The following is a 21,683-nucleotide window of genomic DNA, read 5'->3' on the forward strand; positions in this document are numbered from 1 at the left end:
TTTAAGCAGTTACATTTTTGAAGCAGTGCACATCAGGCTACATACATAGGCTTCTGCATAGGTGGCTACACAGACCTATGGTGTACGGTAAGGCATAGATCAACACAGGTGTATAAACCAGGCTTAAGCTTCAGACATTAAAAGAGGTACAAAAAAGGACTGTCTATCAGGACTGCAATAGATCACATAACTAATGGTTCAGATGTAGTGAGCAGTTAATAAGATAGTCCTGGGACACAGTATCAGAAAAAAATAAGACAACTTTTCAGATCTCAGTGGCTGTCAGTGATGAGTGCTGGACTGGCATGCAAATTTTGCATATTCCATTTTGCGCACACAAGCTTTTCAGCAACTGGATACCCCGCTCACCTTCACAATTACTTTAACCACAATATTTATGAGATACAGCAGGAAAACTGCTTTTAATATCCAACTTTCTAGCTTTTTTAACAGCTGTGACAGACTGAAATTTTGTTGAGTTTGCACAAAACACTGCCATTACTTCCTGTTGTAATCCCTGAGTATCAGAAAGATAACAGTTATTAGTCATTTTGTGCTTCTCCTTCTGACTTGTAGATGGCATTTTATTATTCATATCAAGGAGATAAATGAAATGGTCACATACATTGTGTTCGTCTATAGCCAGCAAGCTTATGAGGTGAGAGAGCATGTATTCATTACACTCGTTTGCAAAAGTACAAAAAATACTTGCTTCATGAAAATGTATAAAAACATATTGGTTGATGCAACACGTCTGTAATGATTGAATATTAGTTGATAAATGTAACATGCATTGTAAAATAAAGTTATATTACACTGTACATGGGCGGCAGTAGCTCAGTCCATAAGGACTTGGCTTGGGAATTGGAGGGTCGTCAGTTCGAGTCCCAGTACGGATGAAGTTTGGCAAGTGGACTGGTGGCTGGAGAGGTGCTGGTTCACTTGCCTGGGCACTGCAGATTTGCCCTTCAGCAAGGCACCGAACCCCCAACTGCTCGGGCTGCGCTGGTTGTTGGCAGCATCCTCACTCTGACATGTCTCCCTAAGTGCATGTCCACTGCATGTGTGTGCATAAAAATAGTATAAACTGTATATACCAAATTGTGCGAGTAGCATGACCAAAAAATAACACAAGTGGGAAAATGTAATATCCCCCATGGGGTTTAATAAAGTATGTTTCTTCTTCTCCTTCTCGTACTTAATTCAAAATATGTGCCGGATAGTCAAGTTTTTCTGTTTCTTCATGTGAAATGTTGTGACCGGTGCTCTGCATGTAAAATCTAAATAAGGTTAAGATAGCCTCATGCAACTTCATATGTTTCTACAGTCAGCGAACAGCAGCAGTTGCTGAGTTACTGACACAGCAATGGCAGCTATGTAATTTGGTGTCACATGCACATTTCTTGCCAGATTTGTCTTTGTATCACAAAAGGTGCCTATATTTTCCTGACATTTTTTCAGCAACAGATATTACACACAAATTGAATTGATTATTCCTGCATCCTGAGAACATCTTCTACTTTTTCCACTCTTGTCCAGACTTGTCACAATCCTTCATTTGTTAGCATGCTGCAGTTAGTATTTAGCTCAAACCACTACAATGAAGTACATCCTCACTGTGACTGTAGTCTTTCTCTTGTCATTTTAAACACCAGGTTTTGTAACAAGCGTTCCTCCAGTCGGCCTGCTGTAACGAACCCATGATTTCTTACAAATAGATCAATTCCTTTTTAAAATATTCAAAGCTTGCCTCTAGTTTGTCCTTGTTAATGCAACATTGTTCATAAACCCTGAGCCTCTGTTAAGAGTAGGGAAATATGGCCTGGCTTTGATCTTAGAGCTGATCATTGTGATAACATTAATTGTAACATACTGTGAAGACTAAAGGAACAGAGTCCTCTACCTTTGGGTTTTAAGTGTGTGTGTTTGGGCCTGGTTGGTGTGTCTGGGATGAGTTCTAGCGGAAAAGCAAGAGAGAGGAGGAGAATTATTACTCCCCTCACTTTGGTGTCCAAACGAAGCCCCTTAGATTCCTACAGACTAACACCTCCCTGAGGAGCGAGGATCAGACAGGCTGCAAGCGCAATGAATCTGTGTGTGTAGCTGTGTGTGTATGTGTGTGTACCCAGCATCCATGTTGGAAGGTTTGGTTAGCATGGACTAAAGGATCAAAGACCATTGACAGCTCGGCTACCTCTCCCCCATTACATTTCCTTGCCTCTTTTTGCACTCCAGGTCCTTTTTGTCGCTCTCCATCTTCATTATAACTTCAGCTGGATCTATCTGTTTCTCCTTTTAGTCTTTCAGTATACCGTCCAACTGTTAATAGCCTCTGTCAACATCCGCAGTCTTTTCTCTGACTGTCTGTCGCCCCCCCTCACTCCCCCTTTACCTTTAAAAGGTGAATACTTTCAGCATCCTGCTTTTGTCTATGTAGCTGTCTGTTTTTGACACTTCCTCCTGCTGCTTTATAAACCTGCTCTACTCTCTTGTCTCTCTTCCTCTCAGTGACCAAAATATACAGTCTTCTTTTTAAAAAGCCCACTAGCCTCCCTCTAGTCATTTAGCTCCTCTCTCGTCTCGTGTCTCTTTTCATTCCTCTCCCCTTTCTTTTATTCGTTTGTATCCAGCTGGCAAGAGCAGGAACGTGAGGTGAATTCTCCTCCGAACTTATCCCTTAATGTATTTGTCTCCTCCTGTCATCTTTTTCCCTCATCTTCGTTGTCTGTCCTTCAGAGTAATGGAAAAACAGATATTTAACAGATATTTAACTCAAATTTTCTTATGTCATGTTTTATGTGTCTTTGTTATTCCATATCTGTGACTGGCTGCATGTCAGACAACCAACATGTAGTAACCCAGTGGGGTCCTTGTTCTCCCCTTCTATCTCGTCCCTTCCTCCATCACCCTTGTACCAGCTTGTCCCTCTTGGGTGGGGCAGAGGGGAGCCCAGTGGACCACAGTCGCTCTGTCTATTTTCACCCGCCCCCCCCCTCCCCCTCCGCCCGTCTGTGTCCCCCTCCAGACGACACAGGCGGCCCCCTGGTACCATGGCTGACCCCCTCAGTCAGCCCTCATCAGCTGCATTGACAGCTGTCAATCAAGTGTCTGGGCTGCACTGTGACAAGGGAGGCATTGACGGGCAGCCACTATGGTTGTGTCTCATCAACAACATGTTTTGCATTTTAATATTAGAGATTTTGGAACTGGACTTTTTTAGGTAAAACAATATATATTTTGTAAATATCTGCCAGTACGAGTTATTACCTTTATGCTGTTAATGCAGCTATAAAGGGCTAATGCAAATGTATTTGTGTTTAGGGATCATAATTAAATGAGGGGCTATCAGCTCTTGTAAAGTTGTGAATGTTATTCAGAACAGAATAAAAATCTTATTAAAAAGTTTATCCAAGCAGTGCAATTAGGAGTCAAACTGAATGAGAACGGCATTCATAAGGACTGTAAATGTTCATCACTTGTATTTAAGTCCTTCATTATCTGGCCATTCCATGAAATCTAATTTCTAGCAATGCATTAGAGGTCATTATTAGGGTTTGTAGGCTTTCAATTTCTCAAAACATATCTAAATATTTAATTACATTGCAAGCACACATGCAGTATAAATAACTTCTCATGTTCATTTTCTAGGCTTATGACAACTGCCTGATTAGCACCCCAAATGCCTGCACAGTCATTAAAAACAGTCAGGTAAAATTCAGCCTGGTCACTCCGTTCATACAAACAAGCCTCTTGTGTTGTGCCATGAGAGAGACAAACATTTCCAAACCATTGAATGTTTTGTAGCCGATGGCAAAAGAGCAAAACAACGAGGGTTTCTCAGCTCGCTTCTCTCTGTTATGTGGGCGCCGACACACCCATTGTTTATCTGCATTATTATTCTCCATCGCCACCAATGCGCTAATGACCTCGCATTCACATCAAACTCCTCTATTTATGGCAGCCAGGTTGGATCTGGAGCCTTTTCTGCGACTGTATGGACGAAGTAATGGCTGAACTGAGTGACCCTGTCAACTAGGGAAGAAAAAAAATACAGTTTTGTTGTAATATTTCTCTATTGGGTCATATATATTCTCTTAGAATCTAAATATTAAAAGAAAAACTCCTTTGATAAATTTAAAACTGCACACAACATAAACAGTATGTCTGCCAGTACACCAGCGTGAGAGGTAGGGGTTTTCAGCATCAAATATACAGTTTTCTTTGCACTACAAGTATTTATAGCCTACTGCTTGTGTTTCTGAAAACAGCTGTCAACCCCCTTTGGCAACTGTTTACACAATATTTTATCAAATCAAACCTGTTGCTTTATGGCCACTGTCGAAGCAAAAATGTAGTAAGAAGGTTGAGACCCTGGATCATTTGGGAAAACAAGGATAGAAAAATTCCCCCCACCAACTGCAACTCCCTTCTTCTTCTTCTTCTTCTTCTTCTTCTTCTTCTTCTTCTTCTTCTTCTTCTTCTTCTTCTTCTTCTTCTTCTTCTTCTTCAACCAAAACACCCAAACTCAGCATCTTAAATGTGTATTTTATTTAGCATTTAGTTGGTCTATTTACACTAGAAATAGGCACAATAACAATTGATTTAATAAGGAAAGTTTCTAACAGGGTTTATAGAAAGGAGATTTTAGTAGGCAAAAAGTGAAATAGAAATGTAAGTTGAATTGCTCTTGTCCTCGTATTCTTGCTCCAACTCAGCTGGCTTAACAATTCATCATTATTCATAATGAAAATCTTATTATCTAAAGGCAGTACAATTAAGACTGTGATTAATACGACTGCAAATTAACATATCAATAAGCCTTATAGGAAATGTCTCATTAATTAGTCATCCTTTAATTGGCCCTGAATGCCATTAGCACGCAGTGTGTGTAAACCAGGCGTTCATTAATAACATTAAGACCCGGATCTGCTCGGTCAAGCTAAGATTAGTTTAACTGTTGTCGCCACTTCAGCTGTTGCTCGGCACGGAATTTGTGTGTTGTGTATGTGTGTGTTTGTGTGTGTGTTTGTGTGAGAAAGAGAGAGAAAATGATATGACACCCATGCCCATGCTGAGGCTGGTTCTGCTTTGATCAATGGGGCCTGGCATTGGGGAGTAGGTGGGGGCGGGGGGTGGTGAGGGTGGTGGGTGAGTTGGGGGGTCTGAACCTCCCACTGGTGCTGATGAAGACGAATGAGCTAACAAGACATGACGGAATTGCTTTTGCAAAGAGGGGGGGCAAACGCTGTATGGTGATATTGTGTTGAGGCCGGCTAAAGGAGCAGGTTGATTTATTGTCCCCGCCGCAGATAGCCACCGTTTTACCTCCCCGCTCTCCCTACTTATTCACAGAGACCCTTCGCTCTTTAATTACAGCCCCCAGCCTCCGCCATTCTCTCATCCATGTCCTTATTAGAGGAGTCATACCTCACATCATATATCCAAGCTGGCAGAGGACAACAGTAGCCTATATATGAGACAGAGCCTGAGGGATGGAGGAGAGGGTGGTGCCCAAAATGTCACGGCCGTGTTGATTTTGCATTCCATTACCACCTTATGGTCAGGGAAACAGGGAAGAAATAAAGAAAGTGGGGAGTGTAATGAAGCTGAGGAAGTGAAGGTCAAAGGGAAACGTATTAAAAAAAAGGAAACAGGGAATGGATGAAATCTAGGAGAGGAGGAAAATGGGACGCTTAAGATATGTACATAATGGGAGAGAGGGATGGGGGGTGACAAATGGATAAACAGAGCAATCCTCAGAGAGAGGAGGAGGGTTCAAAGACATGTTAAATGGTGTGGGAGGCCTAAGCATAAGGTGGAGCTCGGTGGTCCAACCTGATGAATTCATAAAGTGCCTTTTGAGGGAAGAAGTGGAGAGCAAAATAATAATATGTAGAACTGAAAAAAGAGAAAAGTTTGAGCATTAGCAGTGAGGAAAGGCTTGACCAGAGGCCCTCATTGCCTTGCGGGTGAATTATAAATTAGTCTGTTTGTTTTGAAATGAATATGGATAATCTAAGTTTATAACACAGGTCTCCCCTGCTTCCAATAAGTGGACAAATAGCTGTGCAGGTCTACATTATGATTCTCTGCAGTGAAGAAAGGCGAGAGAGGGAGAGAGGTAAGACAAGGGGGGCTGGCTCACCACATATAATTTATCACTGCGCTGCCATTCGCTCTCTGAAATATCAGCCTATTAAAACATTCATTGAGATGATTAAACTGCAATAAAATCTAACAAAATTTGCACTGACACTTTCAGTACATGATTTATTAGGCAGAGGCTTTGAATGTGCCGCTTCAGCCCTGATACACACACAGAAACGGGTAAAGAGCGTGTGCTGCTGCCACCTCTTGGCTGACTGTGAGATGAGTACAGTTGTTGCACAGGGTTCTTTCCTGCACTTCTTTGTTTTCATCTTAAGTACTTACTCCCACATTAGTTTTAATCTATGTGAATAAGTCTGATTATTAACTTTAGAATGTTTTTCCCCTTATATGAATGTCTTTTCTGTTTATATTTAAGATGATCAGACAAAACCTGATCTCACAGTTTTACTGAGGACAATTTCACTCACTCCACTGCTTGCAAAAGTGGACAAGATAATCACACGTAACAGGCTGTTAAACCAACAGCAAATATGCAGTGTGTAAAATAAAATATTTGGGTTGTAAACTTTAACTTTATAACAGTATACAGGTTTTAAAGACAAAGAAGGATACAAGGTTGTGGAAATGTTCCTTTAATAAAATGTTTAATATGTAGGTTTGTATTTCTAAATGTCAGAGCTGCCCTTTATGTAAATTTGAACTATAAACACTAATTTATAAAAATGATTCCCACCACAGAGAACTGTCTCACCATTTACAAGCATTACATTCTATTTTACACAGCCTGATCTAATTACGCCCGGTATAGTTCACATAATTGGAGACAGTGAGAGGTCAGATTGTTAGAAAACAGTCCACATTTTACTGAGGTGGTTAGCTGAGGTGGAAGTGTTTCTTGCCAAACTGCTGTTGTATTGATCTGTATGGTTTATTACAGGCTGTGTAAGTGTTAATGCTGTCCAGGAAGACAGGGGAAGGGGGGATTACCTGGAAATAGTACTATTGATCCAGTTTTGCCTCAGGAGAGAGCTACATGTCGCTCAACCCAACGGGGGTGCACAGTGTCAGTAAACAAACACCACCTGAGACGTGTGTTTATGACAAGCTGCCTTTTGTCCACAGTGATTGATCTGTTTTGGACGCCATTTTGCTGCTGTGGGAGGGTGTGGTGGTAAAGCAAGGGCTGTGGAGTCACTGCTTTGACAGGGGACATGAGCAGATATTTTAATGGCAAATCATTCATTTCAAGCATTTTTAACTTGCATGATGCATGTGTTTGTTTGGCTGCATGTGTGCTGTTCTTGATTTTTTTATATCTGTTAGTTTGATTTTTAAACCTGTTGAGTGAACAGACTTTTGAAAGTGAGGATGTGTTGAACGACTCTCAAAGGCCAGTTTTAGGTTCAGAATCCGGTTCAGTTTAGGCCAAGAGCCGGTATGAAAGACAAAATTAACATTTTGTGTAGTCGCCCCTGAGTGTGTGTTTTTTTGCAAATTAGCAGGGTCAGTAGTGGTACCGTTGGAAACTTTATAGGGGTGGCTAATGATGTAACAAGAAAATTAAAAAATTAGTTAATAACGCTGTAAAGAAAAAGACATCCACTTATCAGGGTGCAGAATTCAAATGCATGTTTTTAAATAAACAACATACGCACACTCATATCATGTTTTTTTCTTTGTTTATTTCTGGATGTTACAAATGAGCAAATCAAGTTAATGTAAAAATCCCACAATCAGAAGCACAAACTATTCAAAATCAACACAAAAGCCTACTTGGATATTTTGAATTAATACTGTGAGGATAAAAGATATTATGAAAAAAGATTAATCTAACACTATTATGAAAACAGACACTCACAACTCCTGCTAACTAGGGGCGCCAGTTAGGCCTAGGGTGCGTTTTGACCAAGAGTTCCAGGGTCTTTCAGCCCCTAGAACTACTGTACCCTGAACTAAAAGGTTCTGCGCCCCCCATTGTTGTTTGCGTTTCGACCGCGTGGCCGAAGCCCCGGATAGATTGTGCAAATCAGGCGAGTGACGTATGGAGAAAAAAAAAGTAAATGCTCTACACTACCAGACCAGTAAGAAGAAGAAAGGTACTTCATTAATCCCCAGGGGGGAATTCAATTTTTTCTCTCATGCTATATTTTTTTGGACATGCTACACATACAGGTTTTTTTTTGGTATATACACACACATGCACACACATGCAGTGAACATGCTTAGGGAGAGATGTCAGAGTGAGGATGCTGCACACCCCGAGCAGTTGGGGGTACGGTGCCTTGCTCAAGAGCACCTCGGCAGTGCCCAGGCAAGTGAACCAGCACCTCTCCACTTGCCAAACTTCGTCCATACTGGGACTCGAACCGGCGACCCTTCAGTTCCCAAGCCAAGTCCCTATGGACTGAGCTACTGCCGCACAGTAATGTTGCACGGCCAATGTACAGAGGCCATAGCTAGCCTTCAAGTAGGCAGCACAGGTTACATTTTTTCCCCCACTGTCTCTCATGGTTTCTCTAACTAGTGTCCTCTCTAAATAAAGGCATAAAATCCTGAAAAAAATATAATTATAAGAAAAAAAACTCTACCTGCCATCTGTAGCTAATGGTCGACAATGCATGTTGTAAATAACACATATCAGTAGCTAACTTTTAGCTAGAAACGATAGCTAACAGGATTAATGCAGCTCACTGAGACAGCCCTGCTTTTCAACATCCTCTTCCTTCCTCTCCTCTGTGTTTGGCATTGCAGTCTCACCTCCTGTGAGACCTCTTTCCCTTAATCACCATTGCCCTTTATGTGTATGTTTTGCTGTCACTATACTATGTTATTACTCTCTACTGTATTGTGCTTCCTCAATGACAACAAATGTGTTTTGTATTACACCCCAGCACCCCTCCTTCCTAATTATAACAAACACTGTAGGATTGCATCTGTGTGACCGCCGTGCTCCAGCGATGAAGGTCATTTCTCTAAAATGAAGTAGTGATATCAGAGCTATTACTGTACCACAGATCACACTCAGAATGGTTCCCCAAGCCGAGGGGTGCTGTGAGGATGTGGTACCTGGGTGTCATCTGGGTGCTCTCTGTCACACTTCTGGCCAGTCTGGTGATCTGGATCAGAAGACAAGTTAAAGGTATACACATTGTTTGGATATTTGTGTGATTTTATCTCATTAATGTGATATTTTTATGTCTGATAAATTAACCTGCTTCTGGAAAGACTCAGACTTTAACTGAAGAGCATCTCCTTATTGACACGTTTGACTTGACTTTGGTAAATTTAAAATATATATGTGTTGAAATAAATTTGACATGTTTAATCAAAGGGATGACTGTGCAGTTTTAATGTAATGGCAGATCAAAAGGGGAGGGTGCAGTGTATTCAAAGATTGCATCACTGTGGTTGCATCCAAAAGTCCTGCTTCTATTTAGAGACAGCTCCAGTCAGCTGTTTACCACGAGCCTCCTTTACTCACTGTTGTCACTATGACTCTTGATTTTACACCTTTAATCAATCAATAAAGTTATGTACTTAAGCCAATTAAAAAAAGAGAATAAATGACAGTGTTTATGTCATTTATTTATGTTACAATTGTTGGTTGACAATTACAGCCATGAAAACTGAGGGGACATCAACTGTTATGGATTATTTTGTCCAATACAATATCAGTCTTTAGTTTCTAATATACCTTTAGTATATAAAAAATATCAGACACAGAAGTCAGAGCACATTTTCCTGGCCAAATAGAGAAAGTTGGACAACATATATTTATGCGCTCTTTGCCTAGTATGCACTCCTCAGTAACCAGCCTATCAGCTGCAGCTCAAAGCTTAAGACATGATAAGGCTGGTGGGTGTAAACTAGCCTGCTTGTTACAGATAGAGCATGTTTCATCAAAATAACACATGATTGCAATAACAACATGGCGCAAGGAGAAAATCTGAGGAGTGATGCTTGAGCATGTTGTCTATTGCAGAGAAGGCCTATCATGTGAGTGAGATACTGCCTCATAATCTGGATGGATTATGGAGGTTTTCCTGTCATGAAGTTAATGAATGAGCCGTGGAGAGTGAGGCTGGATTACATACTGGATCATGCATTTTGGATCTCCCTCTCCAGGTGGTGATGATGACCTCTCAGTACCTGAATGCAACAACAAGACGCCCAGTCCTGATCCAGCAGAGGAGGCTGGTGAGACATACTGCGACATACAGACTGTCACTGTCGTTTTGTTAAGAGTCTCTAAAAGTGCAAAAAGAGACAACTCTTTTTCATTTTACCCAGCTGTTACCATGATGTAATCAATAACAGCATAAGTACACATACATGTATGTCCCCTGCTGCACAGTCTGGGTTTGTACCTGCAGGTTGCTGTAACAGCAGGTACTGATAGACAGTAAGTAGGATTTTGATAGCTATAGCAGTGGATTCTGTATCTAAAGGTCAAACAGCTAACAGGTTATTTCTGTCCGAGACATCATAATGAAGTCAAATATTTCAGCAACACAGCAGACATAGAACACAATGTGGAAGTGATAAGCAGATATGTATAACAAAATGTCCACAGCACTCATTAATAGGACTTTTACTTATTATTCTTGGCCTGTCAGAAGATTTTGTAAAGAGAAGTTCAACATGAGATATTTTTGGGGGGGTGAGATAAAGTTCTTAGATGTCAAACTTAAAAACTTAATTCAATCCAGAATTTTGGCAGAATTTGAAATCTTGAAAGTATCTTGAAATCTGAAAAACTAGCTATATGTGTAAACTTGATACATTCTGCTAGTTTTTTATAGTTGAGTTCCCCAATATGCATTTCTGTGGTTTTCCCATGATTAAAAAACACAAAAACAAACATACATGAGCAATGTTGGCAGGGATGGTGGATGCAACTGGGTTAAATACCTATAATAGACACCTTATGTATGAATGTGTGCATGTGAGTATGTGGGTGTGTATCTAGATGTGTTACACAACTATGTGTGCCCCCATGTCTGCCAAGCAGATAGTTAAGCTGCACACTCCTGCCACTGCTCTTACTGTGCGTAGCAGCAGGCTGAGACACAGGTGAGAGGCTCTACACGGTGAATCAGCAGGTTGCAGGGAATCTTAAGTTCAAGGCCTCTTTCCCTCAGCCAGCTCCAGCTCCAGGAAAATGGCAGAGAAGGCTCCCATTGACCCAACAAAGATGGGGGAGGGCAGGGCCATCGCCGTGTTGACATCGGGAGGTGATGCCCAGGGTAAGTGAAGAGTCCTCAGGGGGCAGCGTGAATGGAGTGCCAGAGACAGGCATGTTCAGTGTTTGTTTAACTCAGCAGGTGTTGAGAGGATCTGGAATTAAAGAATGTATTTCTTAGTGACTAACAAGGGCGTTTCACTATGACAGAGGAGATACTTTAGATGAAAAGATGGGAATCAAATGAAGGAAATCTAGATTCCAAATTGTGGTGACTTTTTTGTTGTTATTTTAGGCAAGTAAGCTTTTGCTGACATAGATCTCCAAATATTAAGTGATTCGTTTGTTTGCAATTAAATCAGTTAATTTTTGCAGCAAGTTAAAATCATCTTTTCTGATAGGAATACAATTAGAAATAACATTTCTAATTGCATTGAAAAGTCTACCTCTTTGTATAATATCATTATTAAATTCTAAGTGTTGCTTCCATTACCTTAATTTTGCCTACTGTTATTTTTTATTCCTAATCAAGGTACTTCGAGGTGACTCCTCTAATCCAAAATAACTATCTAATCTGCATTATCTGAAAAATCAATTAAAATAAAAGGCTTGGATAGGATTCCTCCTCCTTATTTGACCATAGAGTGAGACAGCCTCTCCTCTGACCTTTAACTTGAAGAGGAATATCTTCACTATGACCTTTGGGATGTGAGTCAGTGACCCCTCACACCTCTGTACTGAGTGAGTTATCCATATGGCAGTTATTTTTGCCTATGTTAATCATATAGGCTCTTGGAGCAGTTTGGAACAAAACTGCTCAGCTTGCTTTCCCTCACCCATCTATTCTTTCCCCCACTCCCCAATACATAATCTTCATTACAAGTTTACCTGTCATTCCTCTTACATTCTGAAGTCCAGGTTTCTTCTCTGTGATACTTCCTCTCATCTCTAACACTAAATCTGTTATGAAGGCTAATTTTAGAGGCATGACCTTTCAGTCATGTGTCTGTAAAGTGGTGAAGTGAAGTGAGAGGGCCGTTCTACTCCTCCTGTCTGGCCTCTCCCCCCTTACACTGTAAGTGGAGATGCTTTTGGCAGCCTAAAAGCTAATCTATCCACATCTTGTCCTTTACGTGACCTGCTGAAGGTTGTGTATTGTAAAGACTGCATGCACTTCAGTCTTAAACCAAAGACTAGTGAAGGAAAATCCCCAAAATTAACTTAAAACAATTTTTGCATAATTTTGAAAGAAAACTATCAAAAACTTTCCCCCATGTATCTCTCATTAATCGTTTATTCCTGTGTGTCTGTTATTAAGAATGCCTCATAGAATCTCAAGGGCTTACATGAACCCACACAATGTTTCTGCAGGTATGAATGCAGCTGTGAGGGCCACAGTCCGAGTTGGACTTTACACCGGGGCCAAGGTCTATTTTGTCCATGAGGTAAATGCAGATTTTGACTCAGCAATTCATGTAATTATTCAACAACCCCAATATTATAAACAAACAATCTAAGACCAAAGAGGCGGCCCATGCCCCCTAAAGCCATGATTTCACTTTAAATAAGTTCACAATTGTTATTTCTCCATTGTTGTCAGGGCTACCAGGGTCTGGTGGATGGAGGTGACAACATTCGCGCTGCTACTTGGGAGAGTGTGTCAATGATGCTACAGCTGGTGAGAACAAGGATGTAAAAGCATTTGTATCTCAATGTGTTTCATGTCAGTGCTGTCTGTGACATGTGTTCAGCTGATCATACTATAATGGGATGTGTGATATGTGTGATATGTGTGATATGTGCGATATGTGTGATATGTGTGATATGAGCTTATATGTAATATGTCTGATATAAGCAGTCCTACAGTGCAGATCTGTAAGTCAAAGGTCATTTAAATGCCAGAGCTCCAGTCAAATAGCAAGACTTAATGGATCTCTAACATTCAGGCTCAGGTTTCAGATAATCTTACCTCCTCCCCCCTCTGCTTTCACATAATTTCTGTGTCTCCTTGTCTGACATTAGGGCGGGACTGTGATTGGTAGCGCTCGCTGTCAGGATTTCCGCACCAAAGAGGGACGCACCAAGGCTGCCTGCAATCTAGTCAAGCTGGGCATCACCAACCTGTGTGTGATCGGAGGTGATGGCAGTCTGACTGGTGCCAACCAGTTCAGAACAGAGTGGAGCGAGCTGCTGGCTGACCTGGTCGGAGCCGGTGAGAGGCATGAACCCAAAAATCACTATTTTGAGCAACAACAACATCCTAATATTAAATGACTATCTGAGAGTGTTGTTTTGATCTGCTCAGGCAAGATCACTGAAAATGAGGCAAAGAGCTCCTCCCTTCTCAACATTGTGGGCATGGTGGGCTCCATTGACAACGACTTCTGTGGCACTGACATGACCATCGGCACCGACTCTGCCCTGCATCGCATCATAGAGATTGTAGATGCCATCACCACCACAGCACAGAGGTACGTATGTCACCAGTCATATATTCTATTTGCTGACAGAGCTGCTTCGTGTTTTAAGACACTTGACGTGAAATGTATACTTCTGCAGCCACCAGAGGACCTTCATCCTGGAGGTAATGGGCAGGCACTGTGGGTGAGTAAATGCTATGTGTCTGCTCACAAAACACAGTTCATCTATGTGGAGACATAATGTAATGTGCCCTAACTCAGTCATTGTAATACAGCCTATAAATTAGCGTAATGCTCATCTGTAACCCGGGCTTTATGTTCTCTACCCCACAGTTACCTGGCTTTGGTGACGGCTCTGGCCTGTGGTGCTGACTGGGTGTTCATCCCTGAGATGCCCCCAGATGAGGGATGGCAAGATCATTTGTGCAGAAGACTGATTGACGTAAACGTCTTGCCCTGCATCATCTTTAGCACTAATTAAAATATTGGGTCAAACACAAGGCTTTTATTCAGTGTCAACTGTTGTCTCTTTCCTCTCAGCAAAGAGGCCGTGGATCCCGTTTGAATATTATCATTGTTGCAGAGGGAGCCATTGATCTCAATGGTAAACCTATCACATGTGACCACATCAAACAGGTCAGTAATGACATACATCAGTGATTTTCTAATAAGGCAGACTGCTTAATATGATCTTTCTGTGCAGTTGGTATCAAAGAAGCTGGGCTTTGACACCCGCACCACTGTCCTGGGTCATGTCCAGAGAGGAGGAACACCTTCTGCCTTTGACAGAATCCTGGTAATGTGACCATCGCATTTGCAAAGATGGCTTGTTGTTGTTTGGGTTATAGTGTACCTGCTGAGGTGTCTGCTTCTTGTACTGTCATGAACCAGGCCAGCAGGATGGGGGTGGAAGCAGTGATGGCTCTGCTGGAAGCTACACCAGACACTCCTGCCAGTGTGGTCAGCTTATCTGGAAACATGGCTGTCAGGCTGCCTCTCATGGAGTGTGTGCAAGTGGTGAGACACATTTTATTTTTGTGTTAAACTAAAACTAAGAATATTTCTCTGCTCTGATCTAAGCAGTTGAGCAGCAGATGCTTTTATTTCAGGCTCTACTAATAATTTACATCCGTAAGTTTTATTTTAATTTTATATTCTGAATCAATTCTCAGTTTCCTCTTTCCTCTCCATCAGACTAAAGATGTCACAGCAGCCATGGCTGAGGGAAGGTTTGAGGAAGCTGTGAAGCTCAGGGGAAAGTGAGACATGTACTTTTGTGTTATCCATGAAAAATTTAAAAGTGTTGTGTCCAGTTTTAAAACGTCTGTACATTTCTACTCTTTTTTTTACCGTAGGAGCTTTGAGAACAACTGGAACACGTACAAAATGTTGGCTCATGTGCACATCCCAGATACTAAGGTCAGGATCTACTAACGTACAGTCACAAGGTCTTTGTGGAAAACACATTTAATCTGACAGATGTCTGCATGAATGTTCCCCTTCCAGAGTAACATCAACATCGCCATATTGAATGTTGGAGCTCCTTGTGCTGGAATGAACGCTGCCGTTCGATCAGCTGTCAGGATCGGGCTCCTACAGGGCCACCAGATGCTGGCAGTGCATGACAGCTTTGATGGCTTGGCTCATGGAATGGTAAATTATTGTTACACACAGTAACAAACACTAAGACTTTCACTGTAATTACAGTTCATAAATCAACAGCAAAGAGCATGATGAAGCCTATACTCTGTCCTTCATAGATTGAGCCCATTGGTTGGTCTGGTGTGGCTGGATGGACTGGAAAAGGGGGTTCCATGCTGGGCACAAAGAGGTGAGATATGACATCGAAAGCATCTTTTGTTATCAAGTTATTACTGAACATGTGTAAGCAGCTGACTATGATGAATATGATTCAATATTTTTCAATTTTTTTTAAGATCCCTGCCAAATGAGTTCATGGAAGAGATCAGTCTGAGCATCACAAAGTTCAACATTCATGCTATGGTCATCATTGGAGGCTTTGAGGTGAACAATTAACTACATGTATAACTAATTGTCTACCAAGCAAGCCTTAAAACGAAAAGCATGACTGCAAAAGTCACTCATGACATGACATTTTTTGATTTCTTCATTCATACCTTTCCTCTTCAGGCATTTGTTGGCGGTCTGCAGATGGTGCAGGCTAGAGAAAAGTACGAGGAACTCTGTATTCCCCTTGTCGTTGTTCCTGCGACCGTCTCCAATAATGTTCCCGGATCCGACTTCAGTATTGGCGCTGATACTGCTCTTAACACTATTACTATGGTAAAACTCTCACATAAGTAACAAATAGTACAGTCTTACAACAGATGATAGACAAGACACTTTCCCCCCCTCTTTATTCAGACATGTGACAGGATCAAACAATCTGCTGCTGGCACCAAGAGAAGAGTGTTCATTGTTGAAACTATGGGAGGATACTGCGGCTACCTGGCAACTATGGCTGGTTTGGCGTCTGGGGCCGATGCTGCTTACATTTATGAGGAACCTTTCAACATTCATGATCTTGAGGTATGTCTTTATGAAAGTTTAGCATAGTGTACGTGATGGCAGAACCCCATCAAGGATGGAAGAATTTTTATTTTTTTTGTTTCATAGGTGAATGTGGAGCATCTGGTGGAGAAGATGAAGACCACAGTGAAAAGAGGACTCGTTCTCAGGTTTTCAGGAATATTTGTCTTGTATATTTTAAGTACAATCAAATTAAAACCCTTAAGCTCATCATGGGATCATATCTCATTAATTATTCTACATGTCTTTCAGAAATGAGAAATGCAATGCCAACTACACCACAGACTTTATCTTCCAATTGTATACAGAGGAGGGCAGTGGTGTGTTTGACTGTAGAAAGAATGTGTTGGGGCACATGCAGCAGGTGAGCAGCTCCATGTACTGTAGATTTTATTTTTATTACATAAAGACTCATAACATTTTCCTCCAAATTCAGTTTCATTAACATGAGATAACCTATCTTTTCTACCAGGGTGGAACACCTACTCCCTTCGACAGGAATTTTGGGACAAAGATGGGGATTAAATCTGTCTTATGGTTGACTGACAAGCTAAAGGAATGCTACAGACATGGTGTGGAAATGATCACCCTAAAATAATACATTTTACACAATTGTTGTACAATGGCTTCTTGTTCTGCCTTTTCTGACATACAGTGTTGTTGTTTTTTACCTCAAACCCTCAGGTCGTATCTTTGCCAACTCTTCAGATTCAGCCTGTGTGCTGGGCATGAAGAAAAGAGCTTTGGTCTTCCAGCCTCTGGCAGAACTAAAAGATCTAACTGACTTTGAGTAAGTGTTTTTATTTCCTTTTCCCTTAATCTGTTTAATAGTTTTTTGCTTTTATTTACTCAAATGTAACGTAACTTGCTGTGAGTTTGTGGAAGAAGAGGGGGAAAAGGAATTAAAGCCTTTCACATTGTGAAGTTTCACAATATCAAATCTAAACGTTAGCTCAGAAGTGGTTGAATGCTGTTATGGAATTACTTTTTTTCAATCACTAATCAATTAGGAAGCATTACAATTACAAATACTGGGCAGATTATTCATGTTAATGGGATTGGCAGATCCTGAGCACATTATTAAAACATTATAAAAACATTTTAGCTTTTCATCCTGGGCATGAAAGTCACAGATGTGTGAAAGAAGTCAACAGATTCTTCTTTGTTTGTTTAGTGATGTTCTGCCCCCCAGTGGTCAAAATAACTTAATCAACCTTTAATTTGAAATGTCCCACATTTAATATGGTGTAAAATGGTTCTCAGTGGTTTCATATTTTGTTGGTTTTACTTTCCTATTAGCTCTGACTATCTTTGTCCTCAACAGACACCGCATTCCAAAGAAGCAGTGGTGGCTAAAGCTGAGGCCCATCCTGAAGATTCTGGCCAAGTACAAGATCAATCTGGACACCTCTGAGAGGGCTGCGATGGAACACATCATTAAGAAGAGAGGCGTAGTTCCCTAGTAGTTTCTCCATGTGATTGTTCTGTAATAGTGTCAAAGCACTTTGTAAACTCTCTCTTTGACAAGTGCAATATTAATAAAGATGATAATTACATAATTGAAAAAACTAAGTATATCTTGCATTGTGTCCTGTGCACCCCTTTTCTACCTCCTGATGCTCTCTAAAAATGTCTAAATGTTCATTTCAACTTGTGCAGCATTTTGTACTCTGTGTGGTAGGGTGACCCAGCCGTGAGGCGATCGTCCAGCGAAGCACTGACCAGAAATGAGGCTTCGAATTCAGTATCAAAGTTTACACACAAAGTTTATTCATGCAGCATGAGAGAGAAGTTACAGCATACTCAAGAGCATCTGAAGTTCTCCGCCGGATGACAGAGATGCTCAATACTTTATAGTTCTTCAAAAGCATAAGGGAGGAGAAAGGGAGGGGGGAAACATGTTTACGTGTCATCTTAATAAAGTTGTTCATACGTAAAGAAAAACAAAGGGAGGGGGAGAAAGGAGGGGGGGGGGGGGGGGGGGGGGGGGGTAACAGGTGTGGGTGAGTTGCAATCAGGGGTGAGCAAAGGGTCTTGTCAGGTGAACATTGCACCCTGGAAACAACAGAGACATTACCTCAGTCTAGTGGTTTACAAAAAGCACACGTCTGCACATATCCTATTCATCTTACGACATTTGTGGTTATCAAAAGCACATATCAACAATTCTCTAAAAAAGCGTACGTCGGCATTACTGATTATTTCACAACCCTAAACCTCACCCTAATCATAACCTTAACCCTAATCACAACCCTAACCCCAAGCTGAGGTATCTGATTTTTCTCAATGCCAACCTGAGGACATTAATAAAGTTTGCTCCAGTTTGGGTCTGTTTGCATGAGTTTTGTTCTGGTTCTGGTTCTGTTTGCTTGAGTTGGTTCTGGTTCTGTTTGCTTGAGTTTGTTCTGGTTCTATTAGCTTGAGTTCGGTTCTGGTTCGGTTCGGTTCTGGTTCGGTTCTGGTTCGGTTCTGGTTCGGTTCTGCTACGGTTCGGTTCCGGTTCGGTTCTGGTTCGGTTCTGGTTCGGTTCTGGTTCGGTTCTGGTTCTGGTTAAGTTCCGGTTCGGTTCTGGTTCAGTTCTTGTTCAGTTCAGTTCTGGCACGGATCGGTTCTGGTTCGGTTCTGGTTCGGTTCTGGTTCGGTTCTGGTTTGGTTCGGTTCTGGTTTGGTTCGGTTCTGGTTTGGTTCGGTTCTGGTTCGGTTCTGGTTCGGTTCTGGTTCTGGTTAAATTCCGGTTCGGTTCTGGTTCGGTTCTTGTTCAGTTCAGTTCTGGTACAAATCGGTTCTGGTACGGTTCGGTTCTGGTTCAGCTCAGGTTCAGTTCTGGTTCGGTTCTGGTTCGGGTCTGGTTCGGTGCAGGTTCTGTTTGCATGAGTTTGGTTCTGGTTCTGTTTGCTTAAGTTTAGTTCAGGTTCTATTCCTAACCCTAACCCTAACCCTAACCCTGGTTCGGTTCTGGTTCGGTTCTGGTACAGTTCGGTTCTGGTACGGATCGGTTCTAGTACGGTTCGGTTCTGGTTCAGCTCTGGTTCATTTCTGGTTCGGTTCTGGTTCGGTTCTGGTTCGGGTCTGGTTCGGTTCTGGTTCGGGTCTGGTTTGGTTCTGGTTCTGTTTGCTTGAGTTTGGTTCTGGTTCTGTTTGCATGAGTTTGGTTCTGGTTCTGTTTTCTTAAGTTTAGTTCTGGTTCTATTCCTAACCCTAACCCTAACCCTAATCCTAACCCTAACCCTAACCCTAACCCTAATCCTAACCCTAACCCTAACCCTAATTAACCCTTACCCTAACCCTAACCCTAACCCTAATCCTAACCCTAACCCTAATCCTAACCCTTACCCTAACCCTAACCCTAATCCTAACCCTAACCCTAACCCTAACCCTAACCCTAACCCTAATCCTAACCCTTACCCTAACCCTAACCCTAATCCTAACCCTAACCCTAACCCTAACCCTAATCCTAACCCTAATCCTAATCCTAACCCTAACCCTAACCCTAATCCTAACCCTAACCCTAACCCTAACCCTAATCCTAACCCTAACCCTAACCCTAATTAACCCTTACCCTAACCCTAACCCTAACCCTAATCCTAACCCTAACCCTAATCCTAACCCTTACCCTAACCCTAACCCTAATCCTAACCCTAACCCTAACCCTAACCCTAATCCTAACCCTAATCCTAACCCTTACCCTAACCCTAACCCTAATCCTAATCCTAACCCTAATCCTAACCCTAATCCTAACCCTAACCCTAACCCTAATCCTAATCCTAACCCTAATCCTAACCCTAACCCTAACCCTAATCCTAACCCTAACCCTAGTCCTAACCCTAACCCTAATCATATCCCTAACCACAACACCAACCCTAACCCTAATCCTAATCCTAATCCTAACCCTAGTCCTAACCCTAACCCTAATCATAACCCTAACCCTAATCCTAACCCTTACCCTAACCCTAACCCTAACCCTAATCCTAACCCTAACCCTAACCCTAATCCTAACCCTAACCCTAGTCCTAACCCTAACCCTAACCCTAATCATATCCCTAACCACAACACCAACCCTAACCCTAACCCTAACCTTAACTCTAATCCTAACCGTAACCCTAACCCTAACCCTAGTCCTAACCCTAACCCTAACCCTAATCATAACCCTAAACCCAATCCTAACCCTAACCCTAGTCCTAACCCTAACCCTAATCATAACCCTAAACCCAATCCTAACCCTAACCCTAATCCTAACCCTAACCCTAATCCTAACCCTAATCCTAACCCTAACCCTAATCATAACCCTGACCCTAACCCTAACCTTAATCCTAACCCTTATCCTAACCCTAACCCTAATCATAACCCTTACCCTAACCCTAACCCTAATCCTAACCCTTATCCTAACCCTAACCCTAATCATAACCCTTACCCTAACCCTAACCCTAATCCTAACCCTTATCCTAACCCTAATCATGACCCCAATCAAAACCTTAACCCTAACCCTAATTATAACCTTAACCCTAATCACAACCCTAATCCTAACCCTAATCCTAACCCTAACCCTAACCCTAATCATAACCCTAACCCTAACCCTAATCACAACCCTAACCCTAACCCTAAACACAACCCTTACCGTAACCCTAACCCTAATCCTAACTCTAGGGTTAAGGTAAGAATGGTTCTGTAACAGAATAAATGCACAAAATTGGTCAATTATAAGTCTTCTCATAGAAACACCGTACGTAAAAGGGTTTTCAACACAACCATTAGTTTTTGCAAAGTTAAAGTAAAATAGACGGCTACAAAAGATCCTAAATAAGGAGCCGTTTGGGAGTCGAAAGAGCCGGCTCTTCTTTGGGAGCCGAGTCAAAAGAGCCTGCTCTCTGAAAAGAGACGAACTTCCCATCACTAAAGCACATGCTTACTACCATTTGCACTCTTAGATGCCCTTGGAACTATTTGTATTGTAAAATGTATCAATGTAAATACTTCAGACCTGTACCATAGTGATAAACAGATAACACTTAAATTTGAATCAAGTAAATACCACTGGTATACTTTAAAACAGAGGGTCATTTCCTTCCTTGTGGACTCAACATGACAACATTTATACTTTTCAAGTAATTGATCTTAAACGCTTTCAGAAAATTAACAGTAACAAGACTCACATATCCCTTCAGCCACCAAATGGTATCATAACAATCGTGTATATGCTGTTTTGTAATGACACAGTACAATTTTATAATTTATTAGAAATTTATTCAAATTATTTCACGGACCCCATGCTATGGTTCGCGGACCCCCAGGGGTCCCAGGACCCCACTTTGAGAACAACTGAGCTAGAGTACGGTAATTGAGCTCTCAGACTGCAGAGAAAGTTGAGGCACAGACCCCCAAGCTCTCTGCCAGACTCCACTGGCCACACTATAACTTAAATA

At 41.6% G+C, this 21,683-nt stretch overlaps 1 protein-coding gene across 1 annotated transcript in view; it reads left to right on the top strand.

Moving 5' to 3' along the window:
• The window catches only part of pfkmb (phosphofructokinase, muscle b), a 35,944-nt gene extending 18,141 nt beyond the window's left edge, over positions 1 to 17,803 (top strand). Inside the window, exons 4-27 of the mRNA XM_034687784.1 lie at positions 9,126 to 9,250; positions 10,237 to 10,308; positions 11,253 to 11,357; positions 12,665 to 12,738; positions 12,894 to 12,971; positions 13,316 to 13,505; positions 13,599 to 13,764; positions 13,853 to 13,897; positions 14,047 to 14,155; positions 14,254 to 14,349; positions 14,417 to 14,509; positions 14,605 to 14,730; positions 14,908 to 14,972; positions 15,069 to 15,132; positions 15,220 to 15,366; positions 15,474 to 15,544; positions 15,651 to 15,738; positions 15,865 to 16,017; positions 16,099 to 16,263; positions 16,351 to 16,412; positions 16,516 to 16,627; positions 16,736 to 16,835; positions 16,948 to 17,053; positions 17,588 to 17,803. Of these exons, the coding sequence (XP_034543675.1) occupies positions 9,169 to 9,250; positions 10,237 to 10,308; positions 11,253 to 11,357; positions 12,665 to 12,738; positions 12,894 to 12,971; positions 13,316 to 13,505; positions 13,599 to 13,764; positions 13,853 to 13,897; positions 14,047 to 14,155; positions 14,254 to 14,349; positions 14,417 to 14,509; positions 14,605 to 14,730; positions 14,908 to 14,972; positions 15,069 to 15,132; positions 15,220 to 15,366; positions 15,474 to 15,544; positions 15,651 to 15,738; positions 15,865 to 16,017; positions 16,099 to 16,263; positions 16,351 to 16,412; positions 16,516 to 16,627; positions 16,736 to 16,835; positions 16,948 to 17,053; positions 17,588 to 17,726 (2,508 nt within the window). The 5' untranslated portion in view covers positions 9,126 to 9,168 and the 3' untranslated portion in view covers positions 17,727 to 17,803. The remainder of the gene's footprint in view (positions 1 to 9,125; positions 9,251 to 10,236; positions 10,309 to 11,252; positions 11,358 to 12,664; positions 12,739 to 12,893; positions 12,972 to 13,315; positions 13,506 to 13,598; positions 13,765 to 13,852; positions 13,898 to 14,046; positions 14,156 to 14,253; positions 14,350 to 14,416; positions 14,510 to 14,604; positions 14,731 to 14,907; positions 14,973 to 15,068; positions 15,133 to 15,219; positions 15,367 to 15,473; positions 15,545 to 15,650; positions 15,739 to 15,864; positions 16,018 to 16,098; positions 16,264 to 16,350; positions 16,413 to 16,515; positions 16,628 to 16,735; positions 16,836 to 16,947; positions 17,054 to 17,587) is intronic.
• The last annotated feature ends 3,880 nt before the right edge of the window (positions 17,804 to 21,683 follow it).

This window comes from Notolabrus celidotus, chromosome 1, assembly GCF_009762535.1.
Source record: "Notolabrus celidotus isolate fNotCel1 chromosome 1, fNotCel1.pri, whole genome shotgun sequence".
Lineage (NCBI taxonomy): Eukaryota > Metazoa > Chordata > Actinopteri > Labriformes > Labridae > Notolabrus > Notolabrus celidotus.